General features: G+C 35.6%; 1 protein-coding gene across 1 annotated transcript in view; it reads left to right on the top strand.

The window, feature by feature from the left end:
* The window catches only part of LOC106874321 (uncharacterized), a 456,333-nt gene that overhangs the window by 87,170 nt on the left and 347,557 nt on the right, over nucleotides 1-21,606 (top strand). Inside the window, exons 8-9 of the mRNA XM_089338627.1 lie at nucleotides 14,055-14,376; nucleotides 19,265-19,402. Coding sequence (XP_089194753.1) covers nucleotides 14,055-14,376; nucleotides 19,265-19,402 — 460 coding nt within the window. The remainder of the gene's footprint in view (nucleotides 1-14,054; nucleotides 14,377-19,264; nucleotides 19,403-21,606) is intronic.

Genomic DNA, 21,606 nt, shown 5'->3' with positions numbered 1-21,606 from the left:
CTTCATACACAACTAGACTCAACAACACTATCTTAGCATGTTTTTTATCTTTCACAAGGATATTATGTATATCCGAATATGTTATGTGACATTCACTCAATCTAGTCGTCAGTAACAATATATTTTACTGATGTATTTTTTTGAAGTATTCTTTTTTCGCACTGAGGAGATCAGTAATATGTAATTTAATTATAATTAAATTAATTTCTAATTTTTTTACCATGTTATTTACATGTTAATGTTACTATTCGAAATGATTGTATTAAATTCTTTTAAAACTTTTGACACCTTTCCTTCTCCATCTTTAATTGTTTGTTGAGTTTCTATAGGATATGTATTCCTTAAATGCTCATAACATACCTTATACTTGTAGCATTTTCATATTCAAAAAATTCTTACAGCAGTAAACTACCAATGCAATATGAAGATTCTTTATTAGAAATCGACTTTTGGAATTCCCTAAAGTAAAGGATGAAATAGAACTCAACCTTTTCTCATACCTTTTCTCATCCAGCTGTAGAAACTCTGCCAAATTAGACTGGAGCCTGGTGTTGCCATCCGGTTTCACCAGTTCTCAGTCAAATCGTCCAACCCATGCTAGCATGGAAAGTGGATGTTAAACGATGATGATGATGATGATGCTATATATATATATATATATATATATATATATATATATATATATATATATATATATATATATATATATAGAGAGAGAGAGAGAGAGAGAGAGAGAGAGAGAGAGAGAGAGAGAGAGAGAGAAATTGATTACTTTCACTTAGAAATTCATTTCATAAGCAGTGAGAATTTGATGTCCTCTCTTAGATTGTGATAAAAAAAAAAAGTAAGAAGTCCTTCAGATTTTCCATAATTGTATTTTGACCTCACAACTTCAATTATAACATTATCTCTTCAATGAAAATTATGCAACAGCTTAAAAGTATAGAGTTGGAACAAACATTTCTATAAGAAAATTCCCCAAATACTCTATTTTTCAAAATAATAACAATTAATAGTTTGATTTTCTTCAAAGAAATTTTATTTTATTTTGCTTGAACTAAAAAAATTGTATTTTATTCAAATTAAACAGCAATGAAATGAGAAAGATCAATCTTGTATGTTTTCGGTCAAAAATTCCAAAACTTTGAAAACCTCTGAAAATGATGAAACTAAGATTTCTTCCATTTCAAATCAACCATAATTAATTGAATCTAGAACATTACACCATCCTTTAACTTCTTTAGCAGCTGATGTTATGCTACCTAAAGAACTTGATGTGCTTCCCAAATGATTTATCTGGATTAGATATGATACCATTTCAACCAAAATAATTATCTTAAACAATACAGTTAAAAAAAACAAACTTCTTTGCTTCATGGTTCAATACCAGACCTTGGTTAGAATTCTCAGATCAATTTAAGGCTGCTTTCTGCTATTGTTGTCATTATTTTTGTACATCCCTGAATGTTGACAATAGTTTTGAAGCTGAAGGATATACTAACAAGCATACTGCTTCGTCAAAAAGCAAAACTTTTGGCAAGCATGGTAATTCTGTCACACACAAAAATGCAATGAAAATTGGAGTGAAAGGCAGAAACATAGAACAACTAATCAGAATGTATCTACACTGGTGAATGAAAATCAGTTGAAAAGAAAAAATAAGTATTATTCATGAGGTGGTATCAAAAAGTTCCCAGACTAGTTATGTTTAATAAATAAAAATAGCCTATTTACCTAAGTTTTAACATCATCTCCTTTGAAATAGTCACCTTGTGCAGCAATACGCTGGTCCCAGTATTCCTGTCACTTTGGGAATCCAGCCTGTAAGTTGTTTTCAGTAAGTGAGTCGAGGACCTTCTGCGATTCACTTTGGATCTTAACAACGGTGTTAAAATGGTGACCTTTGAGTTGCATTTTCATCTTGGGGAAGAGAAAGAAACTGTAAGTGCTAAATCTGATAAATAGGTTGGAAGCAGAAGCGATACCATGTTGTTGGGTATGAATTCACAATACACAATACTGTGGCTATCGAAAAAATGATGAGTACACTCTTGATTGAGCTGCAGCTCTGCCATACCTTCTTTGGTTGTGGAGATGAAGGGCTCTTCCATTGTGACAACTGCTGCTTTATCTCAGAGTCACACTTGCAGACCCAACACCCATCACTGGTGATGGATGGGTCATCAGTGGGACACTGACAGAGATCTTGACAGATTTTGACTTGATGTTCTTTCTGCTCAGTGGTCAGCAGGCAGGGGACAAACTTGGCCGGGACATGCTACATATTTAATTCAGAAATTAGGATTGGCAATATGGACCCATATGACAGATCAACAATATCAGCAATGCCATTGATTGTGCTCTGATAATCCTCATGCACAAGTTGATGAATTTTCCCCACATTTCTGGGGTTGATGCTCGTGACAGGTCTTCCAAATGGCTCATCATCTTCCAGGGACATTCTTCCACTTTTGAAGTGCCTGTGCCACTTGAAACATTGCATATGACCCATTGCCTTGTCGCCATAAGCTTGCTGAAGCATGCTTGATGTTTCTGTAGCAGATTTCCCAAGTTAAGCACAAAATTTCACGTTGGCTATTTGTTCCAACTTCCTGTCCATGACAAGATCACAGACTACAGCATACATATAATCAAGAACTTTTTGATACCACCTTGTACAATCTTGTAAGAGTGATTCAATTTGTATGTGTTAATGAACTTGCACTTTGGGATGATTACAACGAAAATATCACCTGTCTTGACAATATCATCATCATTTAATGTCCGTTGTCCATGCTGTCATGGGTTGGATAGTTTGACTGGGCTGGCACGTTGAAAGGCTGCACCAGACTCCAATCTGATTTGGCATGGTTTTCTATGGCTGGATACCCTTCCTAACACCAACCACTCCAAGAGTGTAATGGGTGCTTTTATGTGCCACTGGCACGGGTGCCATTTGTGTGACACCAGGGTGCTAATTTGCGTGACACCAGTATCTGCCGCAACTGCAATTTTGCTCAGCTTGATGGGTCTTCTTCTCAAGCATGATATAATGCCAAAGATCTTGGTTATTGCCTCCGTGAGGCCCAACACTCGAAGGGAACTCAGCCACTTTGCCTCCGTGAGGCTTAACACTCCAACGGAACTCAGCCACTTTGCCTCCATCAGGCCCAGTGCTCGAGAAGAACTCTGCCACTTTACCTCCGTTAGGCCCAATGCTTGAAAGGAACTCAGCCACTTTGACTCTGTGAGGCCCAACATTCAAAATATGCTCTTTATGTTCCACTGGCACAGGTACACTTTGCTTGATGGGTCCTCTCAAATACAGCACATCACCAAAGGTCTCAGTCACCAGTCATTGCCTCTGCGAGGTTCAAAGTTTGAAGATCATGCTTAACCACCTTGTCCCATGTTTCCTGTGTCTACCTCTACCACAGGTTTCCCCCCTCCACAATTGGAGAGCAGCACTTCTTTACACAGCTGTCCTCATCCATATGCATCACATGACCATACCAGTGCAGTTGTCTCTCTTGCACACTACATCTGATTCCTTTTATGCCTAACTTTTCTCTCAAGATGCTTACACTTTGTTGAACATGCACACTAATATTGCACATCCAGTGAAGCATACAACCTTCATTTCTTTCAAGCCTATGCATGTCCTCGGCTCTCATAGCCCATGTTTCACTGCCATGCAGCATGACTGTTCACATACAGGCATCAAACAATCGGTCTTTCACTCTGAGGGAGAGGTCCTTTGTTGCCAGCAGGGGTAGGAGCTCTCTGAACTTTGCCCAATCTTATTCTCACAGCTACACTCTCGAAGCATCCACCTATACTACTAACTTGGTCACCTAGATAACGGAAGCTATATACTACCTCTAGTCCCCCCCCCCCTGGCAGTTGATGGAGTCTATTTTCTGTGCATTTTCAGCATTTATTGTACCTGTGCACCTTCAACAAAGTTAGTTTCTTTGTTAACCTTCATCTGATATTGCTGCACCTTTTATGTGTCCAAAGCTTTCACTGGGTGCATCTTATGGAGTTTCTACCTACACCTTTCCTACAGATTTAGCAGGGCCATCTACCTGAAGGGATTTGTGATTTATCAGCCTTCCTACTTATTATGACTTTGGTTTTTGCTAGGTTAACTCTAAGGCCCTTTGATTCTAGACCTTGCTTCCATACTTGAAACTTCTTCTCTAGTTCAGGTAGTGATTCAGTTATAAGAGGAAAGTCGTCAGCATAGAGGAATTCTCAGGGACTGCTCATCTTGAATTCCTCTGATGAACAAGACGGGGCTGAGCACCGATCCTTGGTAAACCCCTACTTGAACTCTGAATTCTTTGCTGTACTCATTGCCCACCCTCACCTTACTGGTAGCGTCCCTGTACAAGGCTTGTATGGCTCTCACCAACCACTCGTCTATCCCTTGTTTCTGCATTGACCATCATATAGGGGATTGAGGGACTCTGTCAAAAGCTTTCTCAAAGTCAACAAAAGCCAAATACAGTGGTTTATCTTTGGCTAGGTATTTCTCCCGCAGTTGCCTTACCAGAAATATAACATCGGTGGTATTTCTACCTGGCACAAAACCAAACTGCATCACATCTAGACTATCTTTCTCCCTAATTAGTTGGGCTATGACTCTCTCCGTAACTTTCATCACCTGATCCAACAATTTGATACCTCTAATTATTTCTGTCTAAGGCATTGCCTTTACCTTTGTAGCAGTTGACTATGGTGCTGCAACACCAGTCATTGGGTATGACTCCTTCATAAACCACCTGATTTATGATACAGGTGACTAAACCATAACCCACACTGCCAAATTTTTTATGCATCTCAGCGGTGACTCCTGATGGACTGGGGGATTTCCCTATCTTCATATCCTAAATTGCTTTATCTACGAGGTTACTGTTGATTCGGGTAGTTGATCCCTCAATTAGGTCAACATTTGACAGACTCTCCTCTTCCCATTCATTCTCCACGTTCAACAGTCTTTCATAATGGCATCTCCAAGCCTCTTTCTTTGCAGACTCATTAAAAGTAAGTGCACCATCATCCTTGCGAACTCATTTCTCTCCTGTAACATCACAATTTTCTCTCATACACTATATTGCAATCCAAAATACTTCAGTTCTTTGGTCCTCACGATGCTGAACATAGGCAAATTTCTTTTCTGCTTCTCCTTTGGCTAAATATGCCTGTCTCCTAGCTTCCCTTCTGACAATCTGATACAGTTCCCTGCTCCCCCAACTATTCCAGGCCTGTTTCTTTGTTCTAATGGCCTTGTCTACAGTTATTGTTTCACCATCATGTTACCCTAGGTCTGGAAGGGATTTTGCACCTGCCATAGATTTGATCTGTGGCACTCAGCAAGCTGTCTTGCAGAAAATCCCAGTTACCCTCTGTATCACAAGTTTGTAGCTCTTCCTCCCTCTCATCAAATTTCTCAATTAGGATGTCCCTAAATCTCTGATCATATGAAGTTTCCTTAAGCTTCCAAATCCATCTTTTCCAGATTGGTCTACTCCTTGGCATCCTTCTGGCCTGGAGTTTAAAGTCACTAATGACCGGTCTATGCTGGGGGGTACATTCTTCACCAGGGTGGATCTTCGTATTCAAATATCTCCACAATCTCATTAGACCTACATTTTAATGTACCCACATTTACAGTGCCAACTCTGAAAACAAGGAAAAGGTTGTGTGAAGGAACATAGGGAGGAGAGATGTTATTCAGCAGTTGAAAAGAAGGGTTTCTGTGATCGTTTGATAACAGACATGTCATAACAGTTGTTCTTGCATTTAACCTATCATCCTTCAAACATGTTAAAATTGTTGCCTCTATTGTGGGTGAGAGTAAGGTAAGCATTGTAATATAAGCGTTACTGCAGCTGCAAATATAGTTATAATTATGCCAGTGTTAAATTAAGTAATGGGCTGCTATTTGGTTGGGTTAGTCTATTATATACATATATATAGAGAGAGAAAGAAAGAGAGTGAGGGGGAGATGAAGGATGATGATGGTTTGGATGGGAGGGGAAGATGAAGAAGGAGGATGATGGCTTGGGAGAGGGGGGGGGGACAGAGGTATGTAGGTCTTCTGGTGCAAAAGTGAAGCAGAGCTCTGTTGGAGTTTTTGGTATAATGATAATAAAAATGAAATTTCTAGACTTTTTTTACGGCTTTTTTAATACACTCTTACAAAAGATTCCAAATTAAATTAGATATTTTCATTGATACCTAAAAATGCATCATACACATCTGTTATGATGCAAGGTGGATTTACACAACTTATGAAAGCTGATGTTTTAATCAAATGAATGATGAAATTCATTATTCAGTTATCCTTTTATTTATAATTAAATGTAATTGAACTCATCATCCTACTAATACTGAAAATGTTTCAATAATTGTGAGGTTTGTAAAAGTAGGGATCATATCAGGAAGTTTCCATGCTTTAACTATGAGCAAAGACTCTAAGGGTGAAAGTTTGTCTCATGCTATTATGCAAAGTATTGAAGATACTGGACTAAAGCTGGAAAATATTTTATCTTAATTGACCAGAAAATAATGCAACAGAAAATTGGAGAGGAAATTCCATATATGCACTGCTTCAATCATCAGTTATGTTTGGTTGTAGTTCATGCAATTGAAGCAATTAGTGACATCAGACTGTGTTTTGGAGCTTGTAAAACTCTTTATAACTTCCTGCGTTGACCAAAGTTGTTTATTGTATACAAAGGTACACATTTGAACAACAGTGGTCAGGGCATCTAGCAACTGTGGTTGCTATATTTACCAATCATGAACACATTGTGCAAGTTCTTTGAGATGCAGAACATGACAATTCTGACAAAAACATCAGAACTGTGGCAAAAGATATTTTGAAACAGATTACTAGCCTCAAATTTATTTTCATGAAGATATTCTGAACATTCTTGATGCATCAAATAAATTGTTACAATGCCATGACTGTGATTTGACTGAGGGAATATGTCTTATAAATACTGCAATATTTTGAAAAAATGCGAATAGACAAGGGGAAATTTTGGAGTATTTTCTCTCAGGCTAAGAAATATAATTTAGAAGGCAATTGTTCTAGTTCTCAACTTACACCTAGAATTCCAGAGTATATTACACAATCGTCAGTAGTAATGTCAGTGCTGGGTCATGACGATTCTGATAGCAAATATGTACTTTTTAATGAATATACACTAGTGTTTTTGATACCTGTATCGGAGAACTTAGAAGTTGCTTTAAAAGAATGCAACGCAAGAATATTTGCAGCTATAGAAGCTTTGTTTCCTGAATCTGAAGCATCCTTAGAAGTTTCAAGATTATCTCCTATTTGTGAACTCATGAGCATTAAGTATTTGGACAGCTCATGTTACAACAAACAATGCATTGCTAAACATTACATTTTAGAAAATATTACTTCTAAGAAGCTGTCAAGTTTCTTTTCCTCACTATATTTATTTAAGGCTGCTTTTCCAGGTATCTACAAATTATATGCAGCATGAAGATCAGAGACTTGAGGTGTTCTGGATTGTGAGTCTGTGTGTCAGAGAGAATCAAGATATTGTGAGAGAGAAGTGTGTATGGATGGATAATAGTATGCTTGAATGTAGTGATTCAGAAAAGAAAGACATTGAAGAACTTATTCTCTAGTGTGATGATTTTCTTGGGCAAGTGTCTTTCATAGTCTTACTTTCATTTGATTTCTGACTAACTTTTGGGTTTTATTTAAATTCTTCACTTAAAACATGAAACCAATTGGGTGATAAAAATAGTCATTTTTCTAAGAGTAATCCATTTCTGGGTGGGTGATAAAAACTAAGTGACGTTTTTAGTTTTTATTGGCATTTGAAAAACTTTTATTTTCAGGAAAGGAACAAATTTATTGTTTTTGAGGCAAAATTTTGTGTTTGCATTTTTGATTGATCAAATAAAAACTTCTCTGGAGAGTTTCCAGTATCAATAAGTTTGTCACCTAACATTTGTCCTAAAAGTAAAAATTACTTGTCATATTTTTCTTTTCTTTTTTCTTGCTTTTGCCAGTTGCAAAATTGAAGACTGATGATGTCATTTAGTCAAAAATGGGAACACAGGATTTCATCATTTATATTTTTGAATTTCTGTGTTTCTTCAATTTACATTTTGAACTGCCAAAATATCGTTCAAACTAATGAAAAAAATCTATTACAATTGCATTGCGCTCTTCTTATCGTCTATCATTGTTATTATTATTATTATTATTGTTATTGTTGTTGTTGTTGTTGTTGTTATTGAGTGAGAGAGCAGTGCTACATAGGGAACCAAATTAGTAGTGGGGGAGGATGCATGGAGAGTATAATTCCTTTTTCTTTTATTTCTTTTCTTTTCTCTTTTTTTCTTTCTTATTCTTTTTGCTAGTTGTAAACTTGAGAATTGAAGACTGATGATGTCATTCCATTAACGTGGTAATGTCGGTTGCCTCATTCAAATTTTGAATTTGAATGTCTATAATTTTGAATTTTTGTGCATCACTTTCCATTTTGAACTCAACAAAGACAGGCAAGCTGTCAAAATATTGTTCAACCAATAAGATATCTATTGCAATCACATCTTTTATTATTATTAACGCGGCATGCTGGCAGAAGCATTAGCATGCTAGGCAAAATGCTTAGCAGTATTTTGTCTGTCTTTACGCCCTGAGTTCAAATTCCACGAGGCCAACTTTGTCTCTCATCTTTTCAGTATCGATTAAATAAGTACTAGTTACTCATTGGAGTCAATGAAATTGACTAGCCTCCTCCCCCAAATTTTAGGCCTTGTGCCTATAGTAGAAAGGATTATTATATTGTTGTTATTATTATTATTAAGGTAGTGAGCTGGCTGAATTGTCAGCAAGCCAGGCAAAATGCTTAGTGATATTTTGCCCATCTTTACATTCTGTGTTCAAATTCTGCTGAGGTTGGCTTTACCTTTCATCCTTTTGGAGTTGATAAAATAAGTACCCGTTGAACACTGGGGTTGATGTAATCAACTTATCCTCTCTGTTAAAATTGCCGGCCTTATGCCAAAATTTAAAACCATTATCAATATTATTATTATGGCCACCATACTGGAAAGACATGGTAACTCGGACACTCTGTAAGTTGTAAGATTATTTTCAATCTTTTCAGCCTGTTAAGTCCCCATTCATTCATTTTAAATTTGTACAGCCTTGTTTTTAACATTGCCTGAATTGTGCTGGCAGTATTTGTTTAGAGACTCTCTCACTGTTTTGTAGGAGGTGCACATCAATATTTTTGAGCTTGCTTGAACTATCTGGAAAAAGCAAATATTTTGGTATTTTCTAAATATTTTGAAACATAGTGGAGAAAGAACTAATTATAGTATTTGGTGACGGAATGCATTCTTTGTCTGAAAATGAAGAGAATACTGATGTAGTGTTGACTACAGTAAATGTCACTGTCATGCCAGCAAAAACAAATACAGATGGTAATATATTTTTGTCTGCTAGCAGATTCAAAATATTTGACAGTTCAGCAAATCAAAAATTCAGCAAAACATTCAAGAGTGTCAGAGATAGTGGAGGGTAGAAAGCCAAAATGCTGCATATGTGGATCTGTGACTCACTTAAAGGCTTTCTGCTCTCAGATACAGAAAACAAGCCACTCATTGCTGCCAACACTGCAAACACAAAATCAGGAGGAAGTACTAAAGACTCCAACACCCATAACCAAAACAAGACAATGAAGGGGTTTACTCTTGGCTCCCACAGAAAAGCAAACTTCTCCTAACACCCTGCTCCCCAAACCAATAACAACAGCAATAACATTAAGAAAGAAGAGCAGGCTGAAATATAAATCACTGTAACAAAAGGAGGCAGGCGAAAAAGGAGGAGGGTACATAGTCCTACTCCAAGAACACAGCAAAAACAAACACAGAAACCAAAATTGCAGCCCAATTCACAACCACTCAACAAAAACATCAACAAGAAAACACAGTAACAACCAATAATGAAACTGCAAAAAACATCAAAATACTTCCAACTGTATGCAAAATGTATCCATCAATTTCACTATTGTGAACGAAAGCAACAATGAATCAGTGAATTTTGTAAATCAAAATAACCATAACATTGAGATTGAAGGAAAGGAAGTTGAGAATTTCATCCTCAAAATCTTGAAGGACAGATTATTAATAAAAATGTCCTCAGACGTTTATAAAACAATTCATGAAAATTTCTCAGCTACTGTTGGAATTTTTAAAAAGACAATAGACAAAAGGCTTTCAGAAAGGCCTTTTAGAAAATATTCACCAGTAGAGAGGTCCAGAACATCCAGGCTTCTCAAAAATCAATATGAATGACCTCCTCTTTTCCTTTCTCCAACTAGCATGATTGTGCTGATAGTGGGGTATGTGAATGTGTGTGGTGTAGGATCAGCTTGGAAGTAAGTTCACTTGCTCAAATGATCTCAGGCTGCTTGATTTAGATGTGACTACCATTAGTGAAATGAGAATTTCAAAAAAACCTACTCTAGCATCTGTTTTTAAACACTACAAAATATTCTCATCTTGTGGTCTACTAGCAGCAGGTAGCAGTGTAGCAGTGCTGTTGCAGAAATTTTTAGATCTCTAAGTATGGGCAGTCTTCTTGGACCCGTGTTGCCTTAGACTGGTAGCCTTTTATACCTCAACAGGGGCTGAAAGGCCAGATTTCTTCTTGGGAATGTCTTGCACTGCCTGACAGGTACCGACTGAATTTTCCTGATGTGCCAGTGTACACATAGAGCAATCACAACAGGTCATCCAGATCATATCGAGATAGAATATTTGTTTGTTCAGTAGATAGGGAAAGTGTAGATCTGCACTTCAAATTAGGTAGGACCCATACACAGGGACCCTGTTACTGGATGTTGAATGCATCCTTACCAGTACACAAAGACTACAGGGACTAGATTAATGAGCTGGTTAAGTTGCAGCTGACAGGGGAAATTGTCAACAACTGGTGGAGGATCACCCTGAAGAGGGTGATTAGAGTAGAATTAATAGCACTAGGCAAAGAGCTAGCTATAGAAAGAAATAGATTAAAAAGAGAGAATTAGTTAGCAACCTAGAAGAGGCAATTAGTAAAGGCATCACAACGGATATGCTAGCAGTAAGAATAGCCCTTGACTATTTCTTTGAGGCAAAACATGAAGGCTGCCTTGTTAGAGCTAAGGCTTGTGCACTCAAGCATGAAGGAACTAAAGCCATCCAATGGGTACAAATCATAGAGACATGACATGGCAATGAGACCACTATCAGGTGTTTGATGGATCAGGACAGGTGCGTGCTACTTGGTTATGAGCAAATGAGAGTCACTTTCCAAGTAGCACTTTGTGTAGCTGTTTGGAGAGGGCAATGGGTTGACGACAGTAGCAGACTGTAATTTGTACTTGGATGGCCTATAGTGGCTCTCAGCAAGGTTGTGTGAAAAGCCAATAATTGCCACTAAAATATGGGAGGCAATGAGTGAGTGGACAAATTACAAATTGCCAGTTTAAATGGTCTACTCTATGAGTTTTATGTATTCATGCCAGATTTGTTTCGTGGCCTCTTGGCAGACATCTGGCAGCAGATCAGGGAAATTCCTAATGCTGTTAGCTGGGATGTTGTAACACTGTTGAGGAAGGGTGCCAATAATGGGGACATTTTAGGGAATTTTTGGCCCATAACTTTACTAAACACAAAGTTTAAGATTTTGGCTAAGGTGTTAGTGTAAAGGTTGGCACTTGTTGGTGGTCTGGTCATGGATGTACCAACATGCACAGTCCCAAACAGCTCTATCCACGACAACTTCCACCTTATGTAATACATCATAGGCAGGGCTGGGATTAAAGTTGGCTTCTGTGGGGCCCTGATCAATTTGGATCAGTCCAAACCATTTGATAGGATTAGCCATCACTAATTGAAAGCTGTCCTGAAAGTGACTAGTTTCAGAATGGTTTTCAAAGGCTAGATTGCTGTAATGCACAGTGCACCTGCTTGGTGGTCAAAGTAAACAGCCACCTTTTGGAAACATTTAACATCGCATGCTCAGTCTATCAGAAGTTGAAGCAGTTGAGGAGCATTCCTATTGAACTGTGATATGGGATGGCTGTATCAGTGTATGTGGTTGATGTCATGGTGTCAGATGATTCTAAAGTGAAGACATTTGGCTCAATTCTAGAGGAATATAAGTAGAATGTAGGGACCAAAATCAATGCTGACAAGTCGGTGAGCTTATAATTGAGCACCTGGAGAGGCAGGTCAATGGTGTTGCTGGACACTGGACTGACAGATTATTTAAACTACATGGGATCTGGTTCAGTCCTGACTTCCATGTGGACAAAGACTGGGATGACATGATGAGCAGAGCAGCCAGTCTTACACAGAAATGAGCAGAGAGGAAACTGTCCCTAAAAAGTCAGGCAGAGGTGGTGAATATCTACATTGCCTTTATTGCAATTTATCATCAGACTGTTGTGTTTGCTTAATCAGGCTGGAGGATCCAAAAAATTACAATTATAAGAGTTAGCTAAATTAGATTACTGGCAGGTTAGTATTTTATAAGGTAGAAACACAAAATAGATGAATGATGTACGATTAACAGAAAAGAAGAGAACGATTCATTGAGCTGGACATGTTGATATTCATGGATAATAACAAGTAAGCAGTGTGAGAATTAAGCTCCCCACATAGATAGAGGGGTTTATGTAAGTGAGTAACAGGAAGGGAGGGAAGAGAGAATCAGCAGAAATAGCAGCCAATTCAGAGGTAGCTATGCTGGAGGCAGTGGAAATCACCACAAAATAAAAGAAAAGTATCGTGAATGAGGGCAGATAAATGGTTGGAGAAAGAGAATGAGAGAGAAGGAACTAAACTGAATGTATTGAAGAACTTTTTTGTAAACACTCATGTTTAGTTTCACTATAAAAAAGGATTCTATGGTTAAACTGCAGAGTGGTTATTCATTTTTCTGACCATAGAGAGAAAAAGAGCTTATAACACTTTTTAACCTTTTCATTACCAACCCGGCTGAAACCAGCTCTGGCTCTAGGTACAAATTTCTTGTTTTCATAAGTTTTGAATTAAAATCTTCCACTAAACTTTAGTCACAATTTATGTTCCTAACACTAGCTGAATGATAACTAAGTTATTTTACTAAATTCTTTCTTATATTTAAAGTAATTGAAAGAAACACAGAGCATCTCAAAATAAATACAGTAACGAAAGGGTTAATATAACTACACAAGGTAGAATTAAGCTGATCTGTCCAAATTTGCATAGCAATATAATTGTTGCTGATGTGGATGATTGAAACCAGTAAAAGAAAAAGTCTCAAAAAATATATATTTTGCAATATATACATTGCAATCAAAATTTTATTTTTAATAATAATGATAACATATTTTATTCGCTTTTTTACTTATATTTTTTTGTGCATGAACTATGCATATACATATCACTAATTTTATAGTGTAACTTCATGTACCATACATATATACACTAATTGATTTTTTAATGAAGTTTTCATATGTTTTTATTTAGGTTTTATTGGTATCATGAAAAATAAAATAAAATTTAATTTCTGGTTACCGGGTACTAAATGTATAATTAAATGCAATTGGTACTTAGAACATATTTCATTTAGTATTAATGCTTTTTCAAATAGTTGTTCATTATCTTGCGCGTGTTAGCGGAAGCAGGGTATTGTAGTCACTCATCTTTGTTTTAGTTACTTTCTTTAAAATGTTTTACCTGATCTCTTTTGTACAGAGCAAAAAATAATTTTGGAACTACAAACAAATTGAAATGCTGCAAAAATGATTGTGTTTAGACAATCTAACCAGAAATAATAGGATCTTAGTAAAATGAAGAGACGAAAATATCTCTTATATTACAAAATACTTCAAATTTTATAAAAATATTCTTTCATTTAAGAATGTGTGTTCTTGTGAATTTTAGCACATTTACATATCAGAATAAAATATAGAACTTCCTGTAAATGCTATATATAGTAATTTTTCTTTCTTCAGTGGTTCTGATGTTCCCAAAAAGTCCTGTATTCGTGATAGTAGTCTTTTAAGAAATGGATCAAATACTGAAGGAGTCCAAATTGTTAATGCCAGTGAAACTTCATTTAAAACCAGTAAAGCTCCTGAAGGTGAATTAGAAATGTCACCTAAGAAACATCTTCAGTCAAGAAACATGCGCAAGTTAGGTGTTCATTCTTTGGAATTTTCTAAAGAAACTATACTTCAAGACGAAAATGCTGACTCAAATTCTTTAAAAGTTGCCAATAACAAAGATACAGTAATTTGTACACAGAAGCAACAGGAGATAAATTCAGCATCTAAGGTTAGTATAATATCATTCTGTTGATAAAAAAAAAGTGGAGCCTTTATCCATAGCTCAGTAGGAGCTCTTCTTGATTAGAAAAAGGAAAGGTATTTGTTAGGTTATTGCAATTAATAAGGAACTTATAGGGTGTCTGAGCTAAATTCAACAGTTTGTAGAAAAGAAAAACAATATTCCATCCAAAAATAAAAGCATTTAAAAACATTTTTTAAATATCAACTTGGCTGGGAGATAACAGTTTACTCAAAGTAGCCACACTCAGCTTTCATTATGGCTTCAAGAAGGCTTTAGACTCTGGCACATACATTCCTCACTGTGTTTTTGGGAAGATCTCTGAACCCCTCTTTGATCTTAGCCCCCCAGCTCAGCCTTGGTGTTCCAAGCAGAGTGGTTAGTTTCTTTCAAAACTGCACCCCACACATAGTAGTCCATGGGATTATAAATGGGAGAATTAAGATGCTAGAAATTGCAGTTAGTGAAGTTACAAAAATTCTCCAACAACCACTTCTGACTCTTAAGGTATGATAAGGAGCTGAATCTTGCTGCCACACATGGCCTTCCAGCAGCAATCCTCTCCAATCAGGGGTTTGACCAATCTCTAGCAGCTTCACATAGCCATCTGAATTGAACACAAGGCTCAATATCGAAGATATGGAAAGTATGACATCACCCTCACTGTAGACACCCACTTCCTGTTGGCCACAGCTTCATAGGCTTTGTTGCAGCTGTCCATGTCATGTCCTACAGCCTTTACAGTGTTCACAGAACATTGAACAACAGTCATGATGTTAACCTTTTGATGCCCAGTGCAAATCATCAGATACAGGTAACTCTTTTTTAATATTCAGATAGTTTCCAGTGCTCCATGTCAGGTAACTTTTTCTCAACTGCAGTTTTGATATTTATGCTCTCCACCACCATTGACAGTTCACCAACTGTTCCCCCAAAAAGAAGGAATAAATAATCATTAAATTTAGCCTTACCACCTTGTATATACCTAAAAATCCATAGCTGTTTACATTGTTGCTAATTACTATCAGTATTCTGGGGTTATTTTAAGTCATAAATATAGAATAATCTCTGTGTAATAGTTGACTATTTTAGATACTAATTAGGCTAACTGAATTAGGCTAGATCTGGATAAGTGAGTGCTGAATTATCTCAGATTTTCATGAGACATGAGAGATGACCAGATTTTTAAACTCATCAAATAAAATTATGTTTATAACTGTTATTTTACTAGTCATGTTTGTTCCAGTTTCACTTGCAGTTTAAAACCTGTTCTGGCTGACTTTAATTCATAAAAATGCATGTCATATATATATATATATATATATATATATATATATATATAAATTTGTAGGGCAATATATGGATTCATAGAACCCCGTGGCAATCACAGAAAGCTCCTCTAGTGGACCTGGCTACCACACCACATAGTAATCCAATACAGAAGGATACAATGTAAAGTCCAACGCAGCTGAAATCGAATAGATCCAATCTATGAAATTATTTCATGAGGAGTATATAGATCATTAAAAGTCAAGAGGTATGAGGAGGGAATATATTTATTTAAACACTTCATATCTGCAAGATGATAACCATCTCACAGCCTTTATCATGTAATAATAATTTCAGTGTATAATAAATGATTTTATGTGTCTGCACCAGTATGCACACTACACATCGCATAATACTATTGTATGTTTACAAATCAATGCAGATGTAGAAGGCTTACTCTTCAGATCAACAGAACGTCATGGTTACACCAATGCTTCGATGCTGCTGTATACATACAAAATCATCTTTTATATGCACAATATTCGGAAGACCGATAATTGATAAATTTAAAATGGTATTGGCAATAAAGAATAAATGTAAATAATAAATACGTTTGTATGTTATCAATTAAGATGCTGGATCTAAGTTTAAAGACTTGTCCATCATTAATGTAAACAAAAGGCAGGAAAAGGATAGGAGAGGAAGAAAAGTAGATGGATAAAATAAAATATAATAGACATGAATTCTGTAGGGAATTGACAGCTGGAGATATAAAAATTAAACCAAGGGATAACATATTTAGGCATGTGTGCAGAAAGTATAGTTTTCACCCCACCCTTCATGGTGTTTTGTAATAAAGAGTTCTACTGAAGAAATTGCTCTTGCAAAATCAAGGAATAGTTTCTATTGTTAACAGTTCTGTGTCCAGTAACTTCAAGTATTTTTATCTCTGTGACAATGTTTTTTGATCATATATTGGATTAGAATATATTTACTTTATAAGCTTTCAGGACATCCAGATATTTTTGTGATTATTCACATATTCAACTGGTGTAGAAAGACACATCTTCCTATAAAGTTATATTATAAATAATTGTTGGCCTCAAGTTGTAGAATATAAAGCAACTGGAACATACAAGGGAAATGAGGAGAGCACATATATAACTTAAAATCTTGTCTTATCAGGGCATAGGAAATAATTCCAGAGTACTCTGCGTGGAGAGATATTAAGTTAAGAAAAGTAAAATACATAAGAAAGATCATATATATCTACAGGGGTTAGACAAAATAATAGAAACATCTTGTTAAATAGGGGTTTTATCATTTAATACAGGGTTAGTCCACCTTTCTCAATAAACACAGCTTAAATACATTGAGGAATTGACTTATACAATTTCTGAATGATTGTTAGGAGAAAACCTGCTTTACCTCTTTCAGCGATGATGGCAGAGTTAAGCAACTCCTCACCTGCTGCTCCAGAATGCACTTGAAATGTTTGGTGATATTGAGTTCCAGTGATTATGGAGGCCAATCCAAGTGGTCTACCTTTTATGCCCTTCATACCAATTTTGAATAACAATAAATTTTGTATCAGTGCATTATCATCCTGGAAGGATACAATGTTTGTAACCATAAAATAGACATAATCAGCCCAGATACTCAAATAATCCTTGGTGTTAACTCTGCAATGTAGAACAACTAAAGAGCCAATAGAATTCCACAATATGGCTGCCCAAATCATCACAGAACCACATTCATACTTTGATGAAGGGGCCACACAGTCAGGGTTAAAGGCTTCATTGGGCTGTCTCCAGACATAAACTCACCCTGAAGTGAGATAAAGGGTGCATTATGATTCTTGAGAGAAGGTGGCATTGTTCCATTCAGCCATTGACCACTTCTGATAGTCTAATTTTTTCCACCTATCAATGTTTGTGGGGGATAAGAGAGATTTAACAGTTGTAACCAGCTCATGGTATTCCAGCCTTATGAAGCTCATGACAAGCAGTTTTAGTTGACACAGGGTTGACAAGGTGATGGTTAGGCTCTGCTGTCACTTTTAGTGTTGTAGTTTGATGGTTTTTAGACGGTATGTTTCATCATTCTGTGGCCCCTCCCTGTAAACTTTGCCCTCTGTCCAGAAATATGCTTGCCAAATCTGGTTTTACTTTGGTTTTAGAATGCTAACATGATTTTAGAGACTAACCCTCTCAAAATATTATATAACTGAGTAGTTTTAGTTACTGAAGCTCCAACCATCTATACTCCAATAATTTGTCCTCTCTGGAAATCAGAACGGTCATACATTATAACTTATTTAAATATAAATATCTGCAGAAAAAATAAAAGAAGTAAAAAAAGAGGGCTATATTATGAAGTACAAGACATACATAATGCATATGAACACATATATACAGACTGAAACATTATAGCCAATAAAAAAAAACAGTTAAATACAAAGTGGTATTTCAATTATTTTGTCCACTCTCTGCAGGTGCAGTATGGCCGAGTAGTTATGAACTTTGGTTTGCGATCACACAATAATAAATATGATCTTACTGTTGGTTGACCCAGACTATATGAGTGAGATTAGATAGATAGAGACTCCTTAGAAGTCACTTGGATGAATTGTATTTGTAGTTCAAGTTTAAAAAAAAGGGTGAGCCTGAAAGCAAATTGAGGCTTGGTGCTAACATAACTCTGAGTGCAACTAGATATGCTTTAAGTGTTGCTTGCTTTCATTAAATTTTTGTTAATTATTTTGTTCTATTTAAGGTCATGCCATGCCATATTGATCCCACCTGAGAATTACACAAAGGGAGCATGTGTCTGTGGAAGTCTCAGCTACTTATATGCTAATTCAATGAACTTGGTACTTCAGTTCATTGAACAAATGAAAATTCATGGCCAGAAATTGTAACTGTTATTTCCTATAACATTTCCTATAACATTACACATAATCGCGTGTGCATGCACATGCATGTACGCATGAAGTTCTTATATTAAACAATGTTGTGATCTAGTTTCAGTTTGTTATTGGAACTACTTGCTCTTTGTTCGTAAACTATTTTTAGAAAAGGTTAGCTATAACTAAATTTATTTCTTCCTTCTCTAAGCTTTGTATAGCTATATTAGAAATTCATTAAACAAATTTTGACCTTTTCTGTCATTTATTATATTATTGTGATAACATGATTACATATAGATTTATATATCCAAATTAAGTAATTTAGCATGATTAAGAAGTAATTCATACATCTTCACATGTTCATAACAAATGCGTCAAATGAATCATATTCCATCTACTTACATTCTATTGTAATTTGTTCCCTGTGCTACTTATACATCTGCCATGTCTCTATTCTTAAAAGTAGTACTTCTGTCTGAATATACACTTTAAACATATTTTCCTGTATCACAGTTGATGCAGATGTTTTGTGTATTGAGCTATGAAACTCAAAATACATATAGATTGAATGCATTGTTTTCATTGTTGCAAACAACCCTCATTGGATCTTAAGAGATAATCAGATCTGTATATCATATAGTATATTATCTGATTGTCTCATGAAATTTCTCTTACAGTTTAAACATTTATACTTTCCAGGCTACTGAAGAAACTGCTGTTAATAAAATATCAGGTACTGAGAACACAGATGTAACTAAAAATTCTAAACCTGATGATATTTCTAATCATAGCCTTGGTACATCAGATAACACATCACAACTTTCTAAGTTGAGAGAGGTAGGTTATCTTGTTTGCTTCCATGTTCTATTTTATTTTGTTGTTGCTTGCAAGTAAACATTTTGAAATTTTTAAGTACTGTATTACAAAATATTACCTGAGGTGGAAAATCAAACCTGTATGTACGGGTGGGGGGGACAAACAGAAAATTGGATTTTTCTTTCTAAAGTGTCTTTAACTATTTTTCCTTATCTCTTATATATTTTTATTTTATTGAAATTTATCTTTTAATATGAAGATGGGTGATATTTTTTACATTGTTTATCTCTTATATCAATATTCTTAAAATGAATTTTGCATATTAAATGGTTTAAAATACTTTTTAGTTATATTGTTATAGGAAATAACATTTTAAAAATTGTAATTAAAAAAAAAACTCAATTAAACTTAATTAATTGAAATGTTTTACCTCAGTTGATTTTTCTAAATATTCACTTGTGACGTTCTGAATTTGCAATTTCTAATATACTTAAATTAATTTTGAAACTTTTAAAATTTAGTTTTGGTATATTTTTTTTACTAAATTATGACATGCAACAGTAAATAATTTGGCACTGCTCCAGCTTACCGGCATTTCAATAATCAGTAGAAGAAGTTACCATTCTTGATTTGATTTAAATATTATGGTTGATTTAGTAAATAAGCTATAATATTTATGTTTTATTATCAAGAAAGAGGTTTCTGCCTGACACTATACCTTCAATATTTACCTTTTTTGTGCATTTTAGCTTGGATTTTAATTATACAATAAGTTATCATTTAAAAATTGTGAGAATCCCTAAATTTCATATAAGATAAAACAAATTCAATTTGCAACACAAAATATCAGTAATTGAATCAATGATCACAGGATGAATTAAGAAGATAAATTAAATTACTTTACAATGGGAATATATAACAAATCTTCAAAAATAGGCAAACTATATAATTGTATTTAAGAAAAAATCCAAGTAATAATGTCTACACATTAAAATCTAACTGTTCATTCTTGTCACAGTTGTATATACCACATAGTGAATATTTACATATTAAAAATAAAAATTTATTCAGAGCATTATGTGTAAAATTTATAAATAACAAGTGTAGTAGAAAAGGTGTAGCAAAAGATGTTGAGGTAGCAGATGAAATAGGCATGTGGATGACGTCAAAGTAAAACAATGGGAAAGCATCAGATTGTGGTTTAAATAATTTATATAATCGACACTTGCATTTACTTGTTGTATACACCAAAAAATTCACTACATGACATTACCAACTTGCTTCGAGTTGGGGAAGAAGAAAATAAACAGGGGAAATACTGTGTTGATGTGATGAGGTAGAACCGGGCATGTTTTGTGTCTGTATGTGCATTGGTCATTCGGTGGTGTCTGTTTATGTTCTGTGACTGCTACTGTGTTGTGTTGTTCATGCTGAATATGTGGTTCTATGTTGACTGCTTGACTGGTGCAAGTTATTTGCTGGCTGTCTTTGCCTGGTGATGGCTATCTGCAGTCCCTTGATGGATTGTGGTATTTATAAGGGTCATGACAGCTAGAAGGACAGACATACCACAGGAGTAATTTCTACTTATGTAGGCCGCCTCCTGTCCACTTGAACCTTAAATGACACAGCTCAGGTCGTAGGTCGAAGTGAAATTCATCCATCATTTTTTGACAGGACAAAGAAATTTTTTTCGCGCCTGTTTTGCCAGTGGTGGATTGGACGAGCGAGAATCCTTAGATTCAGTTTCGAATCTCAGTTCGAAAAAAAGGAAGCCTTAGTTTTTACACTACCCCACTTCTAGGGAGAAAGCCACAGAGATCGAACAATACGTATGTGTGTGATATTGAAAATGTGTGATTTTGTGTGTAATGCAGAAAAATGGATACAGTTTAATTTACAAACAAATGAATTCATGTTAAAAACATGGGAAGTGAAAGAAATGAAAAATAAAAATATAAAGCAAAGAACCAATGTTCTGAGTTGGTGTGTGCAATATATGTTAAGCAATGTGTATATGCCTTGGCAGAAGCATAAATGTAGTATGCTGGCACATTGAAAGAGATATGCAACTCTATCGATTACGTGACCCAATAGAGGTAAGCTGTCTTTCAGTGGTGCAGAGAGCAAGTGATAGCACACGTTAAAATATGAGTGGTGCAAATGTGTGTAAGCAGACAGGTGTGATGTAGAGAGCATTTTTAAAACAAAGCAAAACATATGCA

Source organism: Octopus bimaculoides, chromosome 2, assembly GCF_046866305.1.
Source record: "Octopus bimaculoides isolate indiv1 chromosome 2, ASM4686630v1, whole genome shotgun sequence".
NCBI lineage: Eukaryota > Metazoa > Mollusca > Cephalopoda > Octopoda > Octopodidae > Octopus > Octopus bimaculoides.
The sequence above is the reverse complement of the archived record's forward strand: the minus strand, read 5'-3'. Positions and strand labels throughout refer to the sequence as shown.